General features: G+C 38.8%; 1 protein-coding gene across 1 annotated transcript in view; it reads right to left on the bottom strand.

The window, feature by feature from the left end:
• FRMPD4 (FERM and PDZ domain containing 4) overlaps nucleotides 1–18716 on the bottom strand; it is a 302810-nt gene that overhangs the window by 54179 nt on the left and 229915 nt on the right. Inside the window, exons 3-4 of the mRNA XM_065741419.1 lie at nucleotides 17421–17581; nucleotides 15148–15250 (exon numbers count right to left, since the gene is read on the bottom strand). Of these exons, the coding sequence (XP_065597491.1) occupies nucleotides 15148–15250; nucleotides 17421–17581 (264 nt within the window). The remainder of the gene's footprint in view (nucleotides 1–15147; nucleotides 15251–17420; nucleotides 17582–18716) is intronic.

Genomic DNA, 18716 nt, shown 5'->3' with positions numbered 1-18716 from the left:
TTTCATTTCTAAGAAATGCTCACATTCCAAATCCATGATAAAAAAAGCTTTATATAAAACACTCCTCTCTTTATCCGCACATAAATAGAAATATATGCAGATGGATATACATGTATAAGACAACTGCACACTGTTTAACAACAACCTAGACAGTGCGACTGAGTCTACCCTAACAAGCTGAGTGGAACTGTTGATTAGACAGAAGGGTATCATAGAATCACAGGGGTTGGAAGGGACCTCAAGAGATCATCGAATCCAACCCCCTGCCAAAGCAGGTTCCCTACACCAGGTCACACAGGTAGGCGATCATCCAGAGAGACCTGGATAGGCATGAAAAGTGGGCCCATGTAAACCAAATGAGGTTCAGCAAGGACAAGTGCAATTCCAGGAATGTGTAAAGACTGAGAGAACCAATTGGGAAGGACTTGGGGGTCCTGGTAGACAGAAAACTGGACATGAGCCAATAGTGTGTACTTGCAGCCCAGAAGGCCATCAGTATCCTGAGCTGAATCAAAAGAAAGGGGGCCAGAAAGAAGAAGGCAATTGTCCTCCTCTACTGTGCAATCATGAGGCCTCATCTGAATTACTGCATCCATGCCTTGAACCCCCAGCACAAGGAAAATGCAGAGCTCCTGGAGTGGGTTCAGAGAAGGGCCACGAAGATGATCAGAAGGCTTGAACACCTCTCCTATGAAGACAGGTTGAGGGAGCTGAAGTTATTCAGTCTTGAGAAGAGAAGGCTCCAGTTAGACCTCATTGTGGCTTTCCAGTTCTTGAAGGGAACTTACAATCAGGAGGGGACTGACTTTTTACATGGCCTAATAGTGATTAGTATAAGGAAGAATGGCTTTAAACTAAAAGAGGGAAGAGTCAGGTTAGGTGTTAGGAGAAAACTATTTACTCAGAGGGTGGTAAGGCCATGGCACAGGCTGCCCAGAGAACATGTGGGTGCCCCATCCCTGAAGGTGTCCAATATCAGCTTCATGGATGGGGCCCTGGGCAGCATGCTGGTTGATGGCTGCCCTATCCATGGTAGGGGGATGTGACTGGGTGGACTTCAAGTTCCCCTCCAACCCAAGCCATTTTAAAATGGACTGCATGGGCAACATTTTCCCAGCAACCATGCCATCATAGCAGCTGTGAAAGAGTCATCTCTGCCGGTGCAGGTTTTTATGAGTGAGGCAGTGGTAACAGCAATGTGAAAGACAAAGCACATTGTGGATGGCCATGCAGATATTTATGAGTGCAGCATGCAGGCTCCTGTTCACTGACAGCAAAAACACATAGCTAATGGTGGTTTCTATGTTGAAAAATAGTGTTTTGTATAGTGTTTTGTAGAGAATTTGCTCTATTAATCAGCATTATTATGCTGTTTGTATCTGTTGTAATTTCCATGGAAATATATACAAGGCATTACTTTCTGCTCAACTATGTACAATTGTCTCTTTCCTTCTTGTTGAAAAAGGATGTGTTGAATTTTCTTCTACTCTTGCCAATATGTTGTATATTTCCTTCTTTAAATTCACAGTAATTTGTATGAAATATTAATGAACTCCAGAAGCCTGCTGGACACTGAAACATTATTATAATTTGTGTAGAACACTGAGAAATTGTTTCAACCCTTTCAAAGGAGAAAAAATGCTATCTTTACTAACACATTCATTCTAATATTTAATTAACAGCTTTGAACACAAACAGAATTTCAGATAAAATGCAGAACAAAGGGTATTTTTAGTTGCAAAGCTATAGTTTCCTAGTAAAATTGAGCAGTACTGAGAATGACATGAGATAAAGAAGTAAAAAGAAACTGAAATGCAACCTAAGTTAATTACTAGTTTCTGATTTTTTTTTTTTTTGCTGTCCTCCAAAATAGAGTTGTTGCTATTACTCTTGGCAAACTTTAGGCAGCTGATATGTCTTCTTTATGTCACAAGTACTCTGTCATGATGCACAGAAAAGCATACTGAGCAGAAATACAATGTAAGAAACACTAATCTCAGTACAGTGATTAAAATTCATGACTTCTACAGTTTTTATTTAATACAGATGACCTCAAAGACTTTTAACTGCTATAGCAACCAAGTTTTCTCTTGGTTAGGTCTAGAGTATGCAATATAGACAATATAGACAGAAGAAGGGTCATTTTTGTATTGCTTTCTGAGTAACAGTCTTGTTGAAAAGTTCAAGTATTCATCAAAAAATGGGCAGATCTACAACATAGGCTGACAAAGACCTCTGCCTCTCTTGGAGTCTTGCTTGACTCACAAACTGAACAAATTTTGGTTTTAACTAAACTTCCAACTAAGTTGACTTACTTCATTTAACAATAATGACACTGGCCTGCAGGAATTTTCCCTTATGCAGTAGATAAAACACATTAAGATTTGGCCTGCCTGAAGAGAAATAAGATCTTGCAGAACAACTAACATTTCAGCACAAATGAAATATGCCTTTTGGGGAAGTGGAGGTTGATAGCATTCAGGAGTTATCTCTGCAAGTTTTTATCTTGGTATTTTGGCATTCTTCTTGTTTTCTCTGTTTATCAGAATCAGTTTCTCTTGGTTTCTCAGACCAAGACAAATTAAGACTAAGACTGATATCCTTTGGAAATCACCTGCAGTGAAATACATGTGATTAGTCCTACCCTATTACTGTTGCTGATTCTAGGAGCTCTGAGAAGACTTGGATGTTTCAAGTCAAAATAAAAAATCAGAATATTTGTGAAAAATCCTAAAAACAGCTAAAGCTGAAGTTAAAATGCTTCTCTTATACTACTTTTCTTGTGCCGCTTGTAATGAATTACAACTGATAAATCATGATAACAGAAATCAAAAAAAGGCAGAAGTGGCTGATAAATGCCCCAAAAATGTAACACATTAAACTGCCTTTTGAAATGTTTGGTATTTTTTTAAATATGAATTTACTTTTTGCCATTTTTATTTGCTGCTAGCTTTTCTCTTACGTCCTTTGTTTAAAGAGAGATCGTGCTTGGTCCTCTGAACTCTCACTATGACCCAGGGTCATGCCGATCAATGTCAATTTTTAAACAAGAAATCTCACTCTGGGCACTAATGAGACAGAATATATTAAACCATTCTCCTTCTCTGTTAACTAAACTTCTGATTGGGCACATCAGATAAACTTAAATGTAGATAGTAATTTTCCAAGCAATTTTGAGAGTCCTCATAGGCTATACTACTGCTATATTAAAATATAATCTAAATACGTGTTCTAATTTTTCTAGTTTATGAACTAACACAGAAGGTTCTGAAACATTTCTGTACCAACTACATTCTACTATTGACTGCTAAGAGAGACTCTGAGTGACAAAATTACCCTTCACTGGAGGGGTGCAGTAAAGAGACAGGACTGTTACTTGCTAATGACAATGTTAAGCCTTTTGATCTTTATTATCAGTATTTTTGAAAAAGCTTCCAATAAAATTTAGGCCTTGTCTACACAAAAATATTCATAAAGTTTTCAAGTCAATTCCACTGAGAGCCAGGTTTGCTTTTCTTAGAAAACAATTAAGTCTAGACGTCTCATACCCTTTAAATCAAAAAGAACTTTGGATCAAAAGAGTTTTACCAGAATAGTATTCATTCACGTTCTCCTCTCTACTGCTTTTGTGATTTTCTAGCTGCATAGACAATCCACAAGTTATTAGAGTCAAGTACCATTACCACCACATGCCTTTGGCTGACTGAAAGGAACTTTAGTGTCAAAGCAGGGATGTGAAATCAGCAAGGTTGGAAAAGACCTACAAGATCATCCAGTCCAACTGTCCATCTATCACCAACAGTTCTCACTAAACCACATTCCTCAACATGTCTAAACATTCCTTCAATACTTCCAGTCAGTGACTCCACCATCTCCCTGGGCGGCTCATTCCAGTGCCTGACCACTCTTTCAGAGAAGTAGTATTTCCTAGCATCCAGTCTGAATTTCCCCTGTTGCAACTTGAAGCCATTCCCTCTCATCTTATCACTAGTTACATGAGGAAAGAGGCTGGCTCCAGCTCACTACAACCTCCCTTCAGGTAATTACAGAGAGCAACAATGTCTTTCATCAGCCTTCATCTTCTCCAGACTAAACAATCCCAGCTCCCTCAGCCGCTCCTCATAAGACTTGTGCTCCAGACCCCTCACCAGTTTTGTTGCCCTTCTCTGAACACGCTCCAGGGCCTCGATGTCTTTCTTGCAGTGAGGGGCCCAAAACTGAACACAGTACTCAAAGTGCGGCCTCACCAGAGCTGAGTACAGAGGGACAGTCACTTTCCTGCTCTGCTGGCAACAGTATTTCTGATACAAGCCAGGATACCATAGGCCTTTTTGGCCACCTGGGCACACTGCCGGCTCATGTTCAGCTGTGCATCAACCAGTACCCCCAGATCTGTTCCCTCTATACGGTCTACCAGCCACTCTGTCCCAAGCCCATAGTGTTGCCTGGGGTTGTTGTGGCCAAAGTGCAGGACCCGGCATTTGGTCTTGTTGAACCTCATCCTGTTGGCTTCAGCCCAGAGGTCCAGCCTGTCCAGATCACTCTGTAGGGCCTTGCTAACCCCAGGCAGATTGACATTTCCAGTCAACATAGTGTCATCTGCAAACTTGCTGAGAGTGCACTCAATGCCCTCATCCAGATCATCAATAAAGATATTGAAGAGGACAGGCCCCAGTACTGACCCCTGGGGAGCACCACTTGTGACCAGTTGCCAACTGGATTTAACTCCATTCACCACCACTCTCTGGACCTGGCCCTCCAGCCAGTTCCTTACTCAGCCAGTGGAAATTTAGAGATAGACAGTGTACCTGGACCCTAATGTTAGGAGGGACTGCCACCACAGTCTCAGAAGGTGACTAAAATTCATTTTACTTAGTATATTAAGTGCAGTTTGAGATGTAAGTAGGATTATGAAACTAAAACGTAACTCTGAGTCAGAAAGCCAGAAAGACAAAGCATTGACATACCAAAGATAGATAAAGTCCTTAACATCTTTTGGAACTCGAGAGTCAGCTTTTCATTACAGAGTCCATAAAATTTACACTGTTACAGCAATGGACTATGAGCTACCATGGCCCCTCCACTTTGCTTGCAAAAGGATTTTACTCATTTTCTGGTTAGATGCTCCCCCGGTCTCCTTCTCACCACAGACAGTGTTACTTCCACCCTGGCAAGGAAAAAGTGCTCCATTAGCACCAAACAATACCATTCAATGAGCTAGCTCCCCATATTGTATCAGCAGCCCCAAAGAGAAGTGCTTAAATTCTCCGTTAATTCATTTTTTTTTGCCAATTGCATGATTCAAGATTTTTAAAAGCTTTTCATTTTTGCTTTTCTTCCCTGTCCACTTTATCTGTGCTATAAGAAAGACATAGCAACAACACTAGCAGTTATGCTAGCTTTATTTTCTCCAACTTGACAAACAAATGAGTTTTTGTTAAACACACAAAAGCCTTCCAACACAGACACTGCCAGGAGATTCTGCAGAACTAACAGCTAAAGAATAAAGCTATTTCAAATTCATGAAACCACACAAGACATTGCAAATCGATCACGGTCTTTTCACCTTTCTCTCACAATAGCTTAAATTACCTTTTACATTTCCCTATGAGCACTGGTGCATATAAAACAGCGTTCCTAAAGCAGGAGATTAAAATCTTCATGCTTTTCCTTGATACAAGGTACCTGTAGCAGACACAACCTTCCAAGGGTCAATTTAGAAAATCAGGAAAACATCACATTTGCCTCCCAGCACTTGCTATCACCATTGCTGTCTTTCTGCCAAAAGCAGCATTGAAAATACAGCGTTTGGGTAATTCACAGTAACTACAAGCATTGTGATTGGTGCCTTCATTTCCCTTTCACTCGTTTAAAGGCACATTTCTCTGTCACCATGTAGCTATTCATGCAACCAACAAAACAGGTAACTTCTAGGGTCCAAAATGTCTAGCACTGTTTCAGCTTAAAAGGGAACACTGATGCCACGACTGTCCAGATTTCATTAAGGAAAACAGATCAAAATACTGACAATCCTAACAAGGTGATTCCCAAAGCAACACATGTGTAGATAAGATCGTGTCCAAATGTAAATAGGCAGAATGCAACTTCTGCTTGCAGATAAGAATATTTGGAGATACACAGTATGTAACACAAGGCTCCAAAATGCATCACAGGCTTTACATCATGCAACTAACATATCTCCTCAATGACATCAATGTTTTCCATTTCTACAGCTTCACTAGATGATGACTATATGTGGTCAGTAACAGGATGAGGGAGTTGTAAATTTCTCAGTGAGGGCTGCTATACCTTTCTGGAAGGGCAGAGTGGCTCAGTGCATGCAGTGGTGAAGGCACCTCTGTTATCTTCATACTTTACAGGCACTGTTTGCTGGCAGACCCTGGCGCAATCAGCATCTTCTCTCTCAGCCTGTACTGCTTCTTCAAGTCCAGAAACTTCTCGGCACAAACTGACACTTCCTGAGCAAGCTCCTGAAGTTGTCCCTGTCTTGTCTTCCTCCTTGTTTTCTGCTCTCTGCTGATTAAACTGCTCAGTGTAACAGCTCTTATCTTGTATACCTGTCCTGTAGTAACGCGCTCAAGGCAGCCATACAAGCCACACAATGTTCAAGTATCAGTAGCAGGATGTAGAGGGCTATTTTGTTCAACAAAATCTTTTATGATTTGGAAATGGCATCCAAAGAAGAGGCAGGTAACAGTGTTAGGAAAGATAAACCCCCTTTCTGTCCTGAAACACATGACATGAAATTTTCAAGTACCTCCTCCAACCTATTTGACAAGTAATACTCAGATGCACAGAGCTTACAACTATAACACAAAGAGGGACAAACATCAATTACAGAGTATGCAATATAGACAAAATCCATCACATGAAAGGGTTTATTGACATAAAAGTGAGCTACTTGTCTATATGTCTTTACATGTAAGCAATGACTTTGAAACTTCTGCACCATTTTATAGTAAATCATAGCTTCAGAGTAAATCCCCCACACCCCATGCAGAAAAATATTTGTTTAGTTGTAAAGAAGCAGCAAGCCTGCTTGTCAAAGCAAGGCAGTGATGGCAACACTAGCTGGTTCATATCTAAAAAAGGACTTTTTACAGCTACTTGTGTATTGGGCACAGCTGTTCCATATCTCTGTCTGTACCCGTGTTCTGTTCCCATAAAATAACTTGGTATGGAACAGCTGACCTGAAATTAATCATGACTCCAAAAGATAACACAGTTTGATGATGACATAACACTTCAACTGGATGACACATCAAGCCTTGGAATTACAAAAAGAAATGAACTCACTAACTATAGGGGGTATCCAGCTTGGTGAACATAAAAAGAATCTTATAAATTAAGTTCTGAGTATTCCAAACCTTTGAAATATTGAGCCCAAGCTTGTCTAAATCATATCAGCTAAATTGCTGCTAAGAACACAGGAATAATATGAGACTGTATGCTTTCACTGATACAAAGCATTTAAGAGACAATTTTAACAGTAACAAATCATATCTCTCTTCAGCTTTTATCTCAGCTCAACTCTCATAGGCCTTTGACGAGGTGGACAAGCTATTTGGAACCATATTACAGGATTAAAATCTACAGAGACATGATTCAATTCTCAATATACCAGCTCAAGTACCAGAAAGTACCTCACCATGGCAGCCAAGAAAACAAGCAAAGTAGAGAGTGCTAAATCTCTGCTATCAAAATTAGATTGCAGCAGTTAATTTAAGGTATTTGTTATCTCTGTTATGTTTCAGAAATACCTCAAAAGGTAGAAGATATAAATCCAACAACATTCCTTGAGTGTGCCAGGAACTGAGTTCTCCTATCCTGCATCTCAGCTCTATGCTTGGGCCAGCTGTTAGAGGCACTTAATTAAAGGTCCTGTCAGAAAACTTAATGTCTCACTAGTAAAACTACCAACTACAGAGAATTTGGTCCAACACTTTGTCCCTCAGTTCAGCATTATGTATCTAAAAAACAAAACATTAGTCATTCACAGCGTCAAGGCTTGAAGCAAAAATGTGTACAGCCTCTGGATTTATGTACTGAACTGAAAGTATAATAGAGTACCTTCAAATTGAAATGCCTGCATGATTGGTTTTTCAGGAAAAGTAGGCTTCAAGATTCTTGACTGCTAAAGCAGTATCATAGCTAATAGCTTAATATGCTTGATTTTTGCTATATGATCTTCATGAAGAAAGAATGGCTTTAATATTAAGTTCACCAAAATTGCTTGAGGCAACATACGAGATGGTCTAAGCCTGGAGACAGAAATTGCAAAAAAACAAACAAACCTGATCTTTACAGCTGCTGTGAAAAGATGACGATGACAGGCACTGCTACTGAGTTCATTTTTGCACTCACATTTAACTGTGATGGTACTGTGATGGCAGATTGGTCCCCTGACACACACACACAGTCAAATGGCAGCAATAGAATCCTCATCCACTGCCGGATGGTGGTGAGGAAGGTCAGTATTGATTAAATTTACTTTGGCACTTAAAAAGCAACACAGCCTAAAACCCTAGAGAGCTCTTTCTCTCCAGTCTTATGGTAATACAAATTCAAACAGAAATGCTAAGCAGAATTGAAAGAATCCTCCAGATCCCCATGACAAAAACTTGCTATCACATTATTTTATGTTATCTCACGTCTCTTAAATAGAAAATAGAGACAACAGGAAAGAATAGCCCTTAATGAATTACACCTTTTTCTGGTATGGTTTTGCAATTAAAGTCCTTCAATGGAATTCCACAGGAAGCCAAATTCTTAATCTATTGCTTCTGTGGTTTCAAGGAATTAGATTAGTCTATTCTAATTTAGCAATCTAGATGTCAGGTTCTTATTCTAAGGTGGTTTTCTGTTCTCCTTCTTTAGACAATGCATAAAAAAAGCTTTCTGCAACAGGGCAGTTTCCCCTTAAACAAGACAAGAATTTCTTCCAAAGCCTTTGCATTCAGGATAGATATACAAGGAACCTGGATAATTATTTTAATCAAAGCATGAAAAAGTACCATTACCATACATAATTATTTGGGGTTTGTTTATGAGGTAAGCATTGTGTCTTTGTGTCACTCAAACCATCAGTAAAATATCTTGCTAAATAAAAAGACTCTTTACCCATAGAATCACAGAATCATAGAATCATGGAATCACGGAATCACAGAATGGCCTGGGTTGAAAAGGACCTCAAAGATCATCTAGTTTCAACACCTCTGCTGTGGACAGAGTCACCAACCCCTAGAGCAGGCTGCCCAGAGCTACATCCAGCCTTGCCTTGAATGCCTCCAGGGATGGGGCTTCCACAGTCTCTCTGGGCAACCTGTTCCAGTGTGTCATGTTATAGATCTTGTAGACTAATGTATACTTAGTACAATCTAAGGTTACTGAATAAAACATTCATATTATAGAAAATACCTATAAGCATATCATAAGGTAAATTAATAGTTGGAGATATTTCTTTATGTGTTTTAAAAGAAACTTGAAAAGAAAAGGCTTGAAGAATGTAGAGAGGAAAAGGACCTGGGGGTGTTGGTTGATGCTCGGCTCAACATGAGCCGGCAGTGTGCCCAGGTGGCTAAGAAGGCCAACAGCATCCTGGCCTGTATTAGAAATAGTGTAGCCAGCAGGAGCAGGGAGGTGATCATCCCCCTGTACTCAGCTCTGGTCCGGCCGCACCTCGAGTACTGTGTTCAGTTTTGGGCCCCTCACTACAAGAAGGACATTGAGGCCCTGGAGCGTGTTCAGAGAAGGGCAACAAAACTGGTGAGGGGTCTGGAGCACAAGTCTTATGAGGAGCGGCTGAGGGAGCTGGGATTGTTCAGTCTGGAGAAGAGGAGGCTCAGAGGAGACCTTATTGCACTCTACCACTTCCTGAAGGGGGGTTGTGGTGAGGAGGGGGTAGGCCTCTTCTCCCTGATAAGTAATGACAGGACGAGAGGGAATGGCCACAAGTTGCGCCGGGGAAGATTTAGATTAGACCTGAGGAAGCATTTCTTTTCTGAAAGAGTGGTCAGGCACTGGAATGGCCTGCCTAGGGAGGTGGTTGAGGCACCATCACTAGCGCTGTTCAAGAAGCGTTTAGATGAGGTGCTAAAGGACTTAATTTAGTAGTTGGGTAGAGATAGTGATAGGAGGATGGTTGGACTAGATGATCTTATAGGTCCTTTCCAACCTTATGAACTTATGAACTTATGAAACTTTGGAAGATGATACTGATTCTTAACTACAAAGATACACATTTAAAATTAACCAATGAGAGTGAAACAAATTTAACACTGAGCAAATCAACTGACACAGTACATAAATACACTTATATTATGTCAGACTTACATCTTTGGTCACTTTCAAACACTTAAAAAATTCCTATATCCTGCAATATCTTTAATGGTATCTCAAAGCACTAATTGTTAAGTATGTATGAAAAGGCATACTTCACAGAATCTGCACTGGCAGTAAAGTAAAAACAGGATGAGTAGCTCCTGCTACAGTTTTGAACAGTCTGTACTTCAAATACACCTTCTTTCTTTAGTATTGTGTTCATTTGCCTCTTGCCTTGATTTTAACATTATATTTAGAAAACTGGGCATGTTTCTTCTTTTTCCATCTTCAATAACTCTCTGTCTTGAATGGAACACTTCTAGAATGCAACCACAAGTGACTCATAAAGGTGACCTCTTTTTGTAAGGGAAACTATAAACATGACTTCTAGATTTCTGCTTGAAAATAGCTCAGGAGAACTTAATGTGGTACAAAAGCCATTGAGCATTACCCAGAAATAATGAGTGCTTATGTATTTGGTCTGCAAACCACACAGTATTCATGTCTCTGCAACCTTGGCTTTGAAAGGATGACTTGAAAGCTAATTAAATGTTGCCAGTAAAGCAGGACTAAAGGAATTAGATGGATGAAAATGATCTACAGGGAATATTTATAATGAATAACCCTGATAATCCTGTCCTGAGACCTCCTAGGATAACAGTAGTATCCTTTAATTCTTAAAAAAACCCCACCTATATACAAAAAAAACAAAAAAACCCACAAAAAAACAAACCTCCAACGAAATCTTACACCATATTCCTCCTCTGTACCCCTGAAGTCTGCATAGGTGATTTTAATACAGTTTTTATACTTCAGAAAGCTCATTTTCAGTAAGAAATAGTTAGAAAGCACAAACATAATTAAAATACTAACATGCAATATAGAGCTTGTGAAAATTTGTGTTCTATGTGCTCCCTTTATCTTTCACATTTTCATGTAGTAGAACTGCTACACAAAACTGAGTTCCTTAAAAGACTGGCAACTCTTTAAAAGACTCTTAACCTTTTTTTAGGAGTAAAATGTACATAATGAATTTGCAGCTGATAAGGTAGTTGAAATTAAAGCTGTTTTGCTGAAGCAAAACAAAATCATTTGAGAGCATGGATGCTATTTATTTTGTTGATAATTTAGAAATAAAGTAAATTTATCGCTTAGTAACATTATATTTGCTAATAAAAAAAGATTTAAGTGACATTTTTCAAATGTTCTTTGTCGTGGTTTCAGCTGGGATAGAGTTGATCTTTCCTTCATATTGTCTTGTATGATGCTGTGCTTTGGCTTTAGGAGAAAAAAAATGCTGATAACACACCTTGGTTGCTGCTGAGTGGTCCTGTACAGAGCTATGGCTGTATCAGCTTCTGGTATGGTCTTGCTAGTGAAAAGGCTGACAGGGAACTGGGAGGGTAAGGGAGCTAAGAGGGGACAGAGCCAGGAAAGCTGACCTAAACTAGATACCATATGATATCATGCAGAAAAAAACTTGAAAAACAGTGGAAAGTTTGCCAGTGCAGGCTGCAGCCTGGGTCCTGGCTTGGCGTCAGTTAGTGTGCGGTGAGCAATTGCTTGTGATTCACTTACTTTATATATATATATATATAATTACCATTACTATTATCTTTTATCCTCTTCCTTTCCTACTTTGTTCAAGTGCTATAATGGACCAGTCTGATCTGCAAGGAAGAAGGTAGTCAAGGCAGCACACCAGCATTGCTCCATAGGGAACTCCAGGCCAAAATCCAGCATAAAACAGAAATGTGCAGGAGATGGAAATGCAGGCAGGCTACCTAAGAGAAACAAAAAAGTACTACTTGGCCAGGGATGGGATTACCAGTTGGCCTCAGCCAAAGCTCAGCTATCACTGAAACCAGTAAAGATGTGAAGATTAACAAGATGGGCCTCTACAGGTATGTCAGCAATGAAAGAAAAGCCAAGGGAAATGTAACTTGCTGATGAAAAGGCTGAGGCACTTGATGCTTTCTTCTTTTCAGTCTTTATTAGCAAGCTATGTTTCTAAGACAACCTCATCCTTGTGCTTACTGGACAAAGACTGAATTAGGGATTGCCTAAGCAAGAGGAACACTCACAAATCCATGGGCCTGTGAGGGGTGAATCTAAAGCTGCTGAGGAAATTGGTTTATACCTTAGAAAAGCTGCTCTCTAACATCTTTGCGAGGTCATATTGATCAAGGGAGGATCCTAATGACTGAAAAAAAGAGGAGCTTCTTGCTTATATTAAACAAAACAGAAAAGAAAGGAGGCTACGAAACTCTGGGTCAGTGAAGTTCACTTCAGTCTCAGAAAAATTATGAAAAAAAAATCTTCCTCAAAGCCATTTCCATAAAAAAAGATAAGAAGATTACTGGAAACAGACAGAAAGATCTAAGAAGTGCAAATTATGCCTGACCAACTTGATTCCTTTCTAGAACAAGTTGACTGGCCATGGCAATGAGGGAAAAGTGGTGGCTGCTGCTTATTCAGGTTTCAGGAAGACTTATAACTGTTTCCCATAGCATCCATCTAACCAAACTGGGGAGATAAGGTATGGATAGATGGGCTGTTCTTCCAGTATCTATTAGGTTGCTACATATAGAGCAGAGCCAGACCCTCCTCAGAGGTGGGCAGACATGGAACAAGAGGTAAAGGCCACAAGTTGCACCAAGGGAAATTCTAGTTGGATTTAAGGAAGAAAACTGTTTATGATGCCACTGGCTAAGCAGTGATACATCTGTCCAGTATGGTTCATCTTTGGAGACAAACTTGACTGGACAGGCACTGAGAAGACATGCCCAACTTTGACACTAGCTCTGCTTTGAGCAGGAGATTCTGAACTGAAAGTCTATTCCATCTCAATTTTTGAATGATTTTGTCATTATACTCATTGCCTCCTCTATTCATCTAATACATACTCAATGCTATCAGCTGGAAAACAGGATTTCAAAATTACTTCCATCCACATTGAAAGCTGAAAGCAAGTAGTACTTTCAGAGCTGCAGATGCATCCTATCCTTATGAAAATACATATATATATTTTTCTATGTAGAAGGGATTCATTACTTTGTTGGTGTAAAGAATTGGTTCTGCTATGGTGTCAGGACATACTGTGACAGTTTCTAATCATCTCAGCTGCCCTCACTGGCATGAAATGAAAATTCTTCATTTCAAATGCTGTAATATGCAACTCCAGTACATTTCACTTTAAGTCTAATCAAAGAATGAGTCTCTGACAAATTCCAATGGCAGACAGATATTTAGAGCTGAGGCAGGTTTACAGCATATGTAAAGCATCACCAAAAGATTCCCCTGTAATGCACCAACACCTGATTTGTTACCTATAGCGTCAAGGTAATGAGCAAGGGCTACATTCTTATTCAGTTTCTCATCTGAGGGCAGAGAATTGCTTGTTTCAGCTGTAATCAGTCTGTTTTCCTAGTTGTTATTACTATATATTGCTGGCAGCAGATAAATGAGATGGAAATCCTAACTCTGATTACTTAGGTATCAAGGAAACAAGAAAAGAATGAAGACTTCAATATAATAACTGAATGAAGACACAAAGTCACCAAAAATGAATTAAAGATCCATTTGAAGCTTATGCTGATGGCCAATAGAGACTATAAGTCACAAATTTAATAGCAGTAAGGTTGTTCCTGCAGTTTATGGGGTCTCTTTATCAGCATAAAGCAAGTGTCAAACTTCCCTCCTGACTGTCATCTGACTTTCAGGATAATACTTTTTAAAAATTTGGAAATGCATAGTATTTTGACCACACTCATCTAACAGAGATAAAGGTGTATGTTGCTTGCACCTCTACTGTGGTAAGGAGGCTTTTATACTATTTCTGTAGCTCCTTACCCCAGCAATTGAGCACCTATTTGCTCAAAACGTGATCCATAAGGGGAACACAACTGTAAGGGTTGTGTTCATTCATTCCTAGAAGCTAATTAAACTTTTCAAAATTATAAGGGTGACACTGATAACACTGACAGGTACCAGTCCTGAGGTCCTGTATCAGCACAGATAAAACTTGTATAAGTCCTAGGAATTAACCGGACCAATTCAGAGTTTGTACCAATGAGAAAAAAAAAAAAAAAAAAAAGAAACCAAACATGTCCCCAGCAGCTTAGGTCCTGAAAATCGAAGTAAGGATTCTTATATTTAATTTTTAATTTTTGAATTAGCAGGTTTTTTTAAATGCAATGTACTAACATTTCTTGTTACACAAAATAAAGTTTGTTAGCCACATCACAGCCTTTCCTGCAGTCTCCAGTTACATAGTTCTCTTGTTTTCTCTCTCACATCTTCACAGCCCTGGCTGCTGTCCTCTCACAAACTCATTTACCAGCAATTCACCCCAAATTGTACCAGTCTTTGAGCTTCCCTACATACTCCTATCTTCATTCTCAAAATTCCTTGAACACATTTTCTTTCCTTTTCACATAAAACAGACCATCTCAACTTTCTTTTTGTAAAAAAATGCAACAGAGAAACAATGGCTGGAGCTGCATAGCTCCCGGATTTATCTTTTCAATAACTCATACCAAAACAAGATGCCCAGAGAATACTATTCCTTTTTTGATACCCGAGCATTTTGGAGCTGTTCCAATACCTTATTATATTTTTGCAGCTACTAGAAGAACATTTAAAAGGATATTTCATTTCAATACTAGAGTATCTGACCCTTCCTCATTATGACTGAAATAATATTATTTTTTCTCCACTATAAGAAGGTAAGACTGCTGTAAAATCAAATGACTGCAGGAAGTAAGCCAGTGGGTTCATAGTTTAAAGTGACAGGACATCAACTACCTGACAAGGTCGATGACTCTCTCCCTCGGAGCAGTGCTGACTGGCTCATCATTAATCATTATGATCTGATCCCCCGGTATAAGCTTTCCTTCAGAGGGGCCGCCTGCACATAAATGAAAAAAAGCAAGGTTAGTAAACTATTCAAAATGCACACGCACACTCTGCAGTTCATATGCTATGAGTCCTTTTTCTTCAATTAATGGCATGTTTAACACTTTTTTTTTAACTTTACTTTCTCACCAAGAATATATTGAAAACCAGTGACTTAACGATTTCTACTGAAGTTAGTCAGATTAAGTTCCAAAACAATACATAAACACCTAAAAATAAGGGCAAAATTTTCTGGAGGAGAAATAGGCCCCCTTAGGGTGGCCTAATTCATCCTTCGAGGTGTGATCAGCCATACTTCATTGCTTGCTCATAAATGTTTGTTTGACATTCAAAAAAGACCATCCCAGGCAAAGATTCCTTTACCTATAAATAGGTAATCCTCTTTAACTACTGTTAAGATCAGGAAATCTTCTCTGGTGTCTACACATTACTTCTTGTCCCAGCCAAAGTAGCTCTGGAGATCTTCACATTCCTCTTTCCTATGAAACATCACTCACCATGTTTGAAAGTCATTTGCACATCTCTCCTCTGACTTTCCCGTTCTGGGCAAAACAAGCCTGCTTCCTTCAGACCTAAAATAGCAAGCTTCCATACCTCCAGTCTTTGAGTCTCTCTTCCTTTGCATTCCTACTACTTGGTGAACAGAAGTTTTACGTAAGGTGTTCAAAACCATTGGCACTGTCAGTTAGATGGAGACATCAAAGATAAGTGTAACTAGGCAATCAGATGTGCCTATGCATTTTTGAATTTTGACACTACTAAAATTCCTGTTATGTTTTATAAAATACACTTAATATTTTGCTTCCAGCATGATTACATGCCCAAAAGATTGTAACATCACAATTCCAAATCAAAAGTTATATCCCCTAGTCTTTTGCCTTTAAGCACTGCACTGATACATAACAGAGTAATAAAAAAAATAATAATAAATCACCAACTTGAAGATAAAGTCTTAAAAGAAAATGTTCCAATATCATAAACAATTCATCTAGTGGTTAAGCTAATGCTGTTTCTCTCTTCTCTTTGACTTGAAGATTTTAATTTGCTTATATGCAGCATACATGGACACAAATCCATATACAAGAATGCTGCCTTTTACTCATCTTTCCTTCTATTCACTTAGAATGCAAGGTAACACCTTTTCCAAATCGAACTTAAAAAAAAATACGTTAATAACGCTAACTTGGGAGAAAAGATCTGTCTGCTTCAGTTCAAATATTAGTTACAACACTCACTCCATCTGAAAGCAATACAAATAAAATCAATGCACACACGCGGGTAAATGACATCAGAACTCCATGCAGTCGATTTTCCCTCTCTTCTGCTCTCTATGGGGATTCTGCAGAACATATTGAACAGGAGCAAAGTCAAATCCCCGTCCTTAGCTCCAAGTCAATTTATATAACAACTGAACTTTTAAGCATAAAGCCTGCTGGTTCAGTAGACTATGCAGTCCCATCAATTCAAAAATACCAAATGCCTCAATAATTTTCACTACAGTTAGGAAGCTTTGTGGACACATTTTGATATTGCTTGTAGCCACTTGATTAAACAGAATTCAGTTAAAAAAAAAAAAAAAAAGGAAAGGAAAAAAAAAGCCAGCAATAATATCCTTTGAAGCTGAAGACAGCAAGAAAAACATGTAAGTTATAATCATGCAAATCAGTATACCTCCTGAAACGCTGATTCAATGGCAATGAGGGTGACATCAAATCAATATGAACATAACAGGGAGAAGACCTTTTCTGAATGAAGTAGATCAACTTTGTTTCAGGCAAACAGTAGTAACAGTTCAGAGCAATAATCTAAAACTGGCTTTTTGTTAACATATTCACATAGGGTTCAAAAAGGAGAAAACTACTTCCTAATACTGCCTTAACCAAGCAGTTTTGACTACTTTTTCTGCTTGAATACTTCAACAGTACTTACATTTGTAACTATATTTCATCTCAGTAAATTAAGTTCTCAGTCAGTGTAAGTACATTCACAGAATTATCGTTGACACTCTCAAATAATTGCACTTCTTTTGAAGAAAACAATAGAAGTCAATACAATTTTTTTTAGGAATATCACTACAGCTATTTTCTCACTTAGCAATCCAGCCAGTTTGTGATACTAAGAATTGCCAAGTTTGCTTTTGGGGTCAGGCGAGGAAAACATACCTGGTGTTACTGAGCGTACAACAACTGGCTTTTCACTACCAGCCACAAAACCAAATCCTAGCACAGGATCCCTCCTCATCTCCACTTTCCGAGGGGCTGGAGGGGTTATTTGGCAGCTCTCTATTCGAGGGTCTTCAAATGTGGCTGATTGTGTCATGTGACTGTGGGAAAAAAAAAAAAGATGAAAAAAGGATGAAATTATTAAAACATGATTTTGGGATATCTACTTGAGCCAAGTAATTTCTACTAAAATATGAGATGAATACTTGAAATGCTCTCACTGTGAGAAATAAAACATTGGCGTAATGATTTTAATTATATTTTCTTATACATTAAGTAATACTGTTATTTCAGGTCTCAAATACTAATCAATAGTATCAACCTGTAAAAACATCCTTCTTTGACAGCATACATTTAATCATATATGAAAGTAAAATAACCCAGCAATAAACCATTTGTCATCTGTGTTTGAATTTCCCATCCTTCATTTGTTGGAAGAGAAAAATAATAGGGTGACCTTATATTGTAAAACATACCAATTAGACTCTGTCAGCCTTTTGCAAGAGCAGATGACAGGAACTTAAATTTGGTTTTGTAAGATATCAAGAAAGACTCAGAGTGGAGCCCATTCTGACTTCCTAAAGCTCAGGTAACAGCTTAATATTTCTTTCTTGAGTAAACTCTCCAATGTTACTCCAAATTGTTTCAATGGGGATGGGGGGGGGGGGGGGGGGGCAAACATATTAAGGAAATCTCTTTGTCAGCAATTACTAAAATATCTTAATTTCAGCTTAGATGTTATAACAAAGTTTACTTGTCATACGTAGAATAAAAAATTCTCATGGTTTGAGGGAAAGATTTTGATTTTTCTAGAAGAAAAAAAGAAGGAAGAAAGCTATCCAATAAAACATATCCATGAAAGATGTCATGCATTGAAAGCATAAGGACTTACTCATAAATTAACATTAATGAACACTGAAGTATAACCATTGCATGCATACTGAACAGTTAATTGCTTTGCACAGGACTACACTTCATATTTCCCACCAAATGACTGCAGCTCCCTCCTAAATCATGGCTACCAACTCCCAGCACGAATTTCATTGACAACCAAACCACTCATCTCATAACTTTCAAAATGCCATGGATTGAGCTTGTGCTTCAGGAAACCTAGGAAGACGCTCATGCTAAACCCCTGCTAACAGTCTTGCCTCAAGAAGTCTGATAAACTGGCACCTCTGAAGACAAGGCAACACCTGATCAGCTTATTGTGAAGATAGGTTATGCCTTATATCA

The sequence above is a fragment of the Cyrtonyx montezumae genome, unplaced genomic scaffold (assembly GCF_038088225.1).
Source record: "Cyrtonyx montezumae isolate F1298 unplaced genomic scaffold, pur_monq_1.0 scaffold_3, whole genome shotgun sequence".
NCBI lineage: Eukaryota > Metazoa > Chordata > Aves > Galliformes > Odontophoridae > Cyrtonyx > Cyrtonyx montezumae.
The sequence above is the reverse complement of the archived record's forward strand: the minus strand, read 5'-3'. Positions and strand labels throughout refer to the sequence as shown.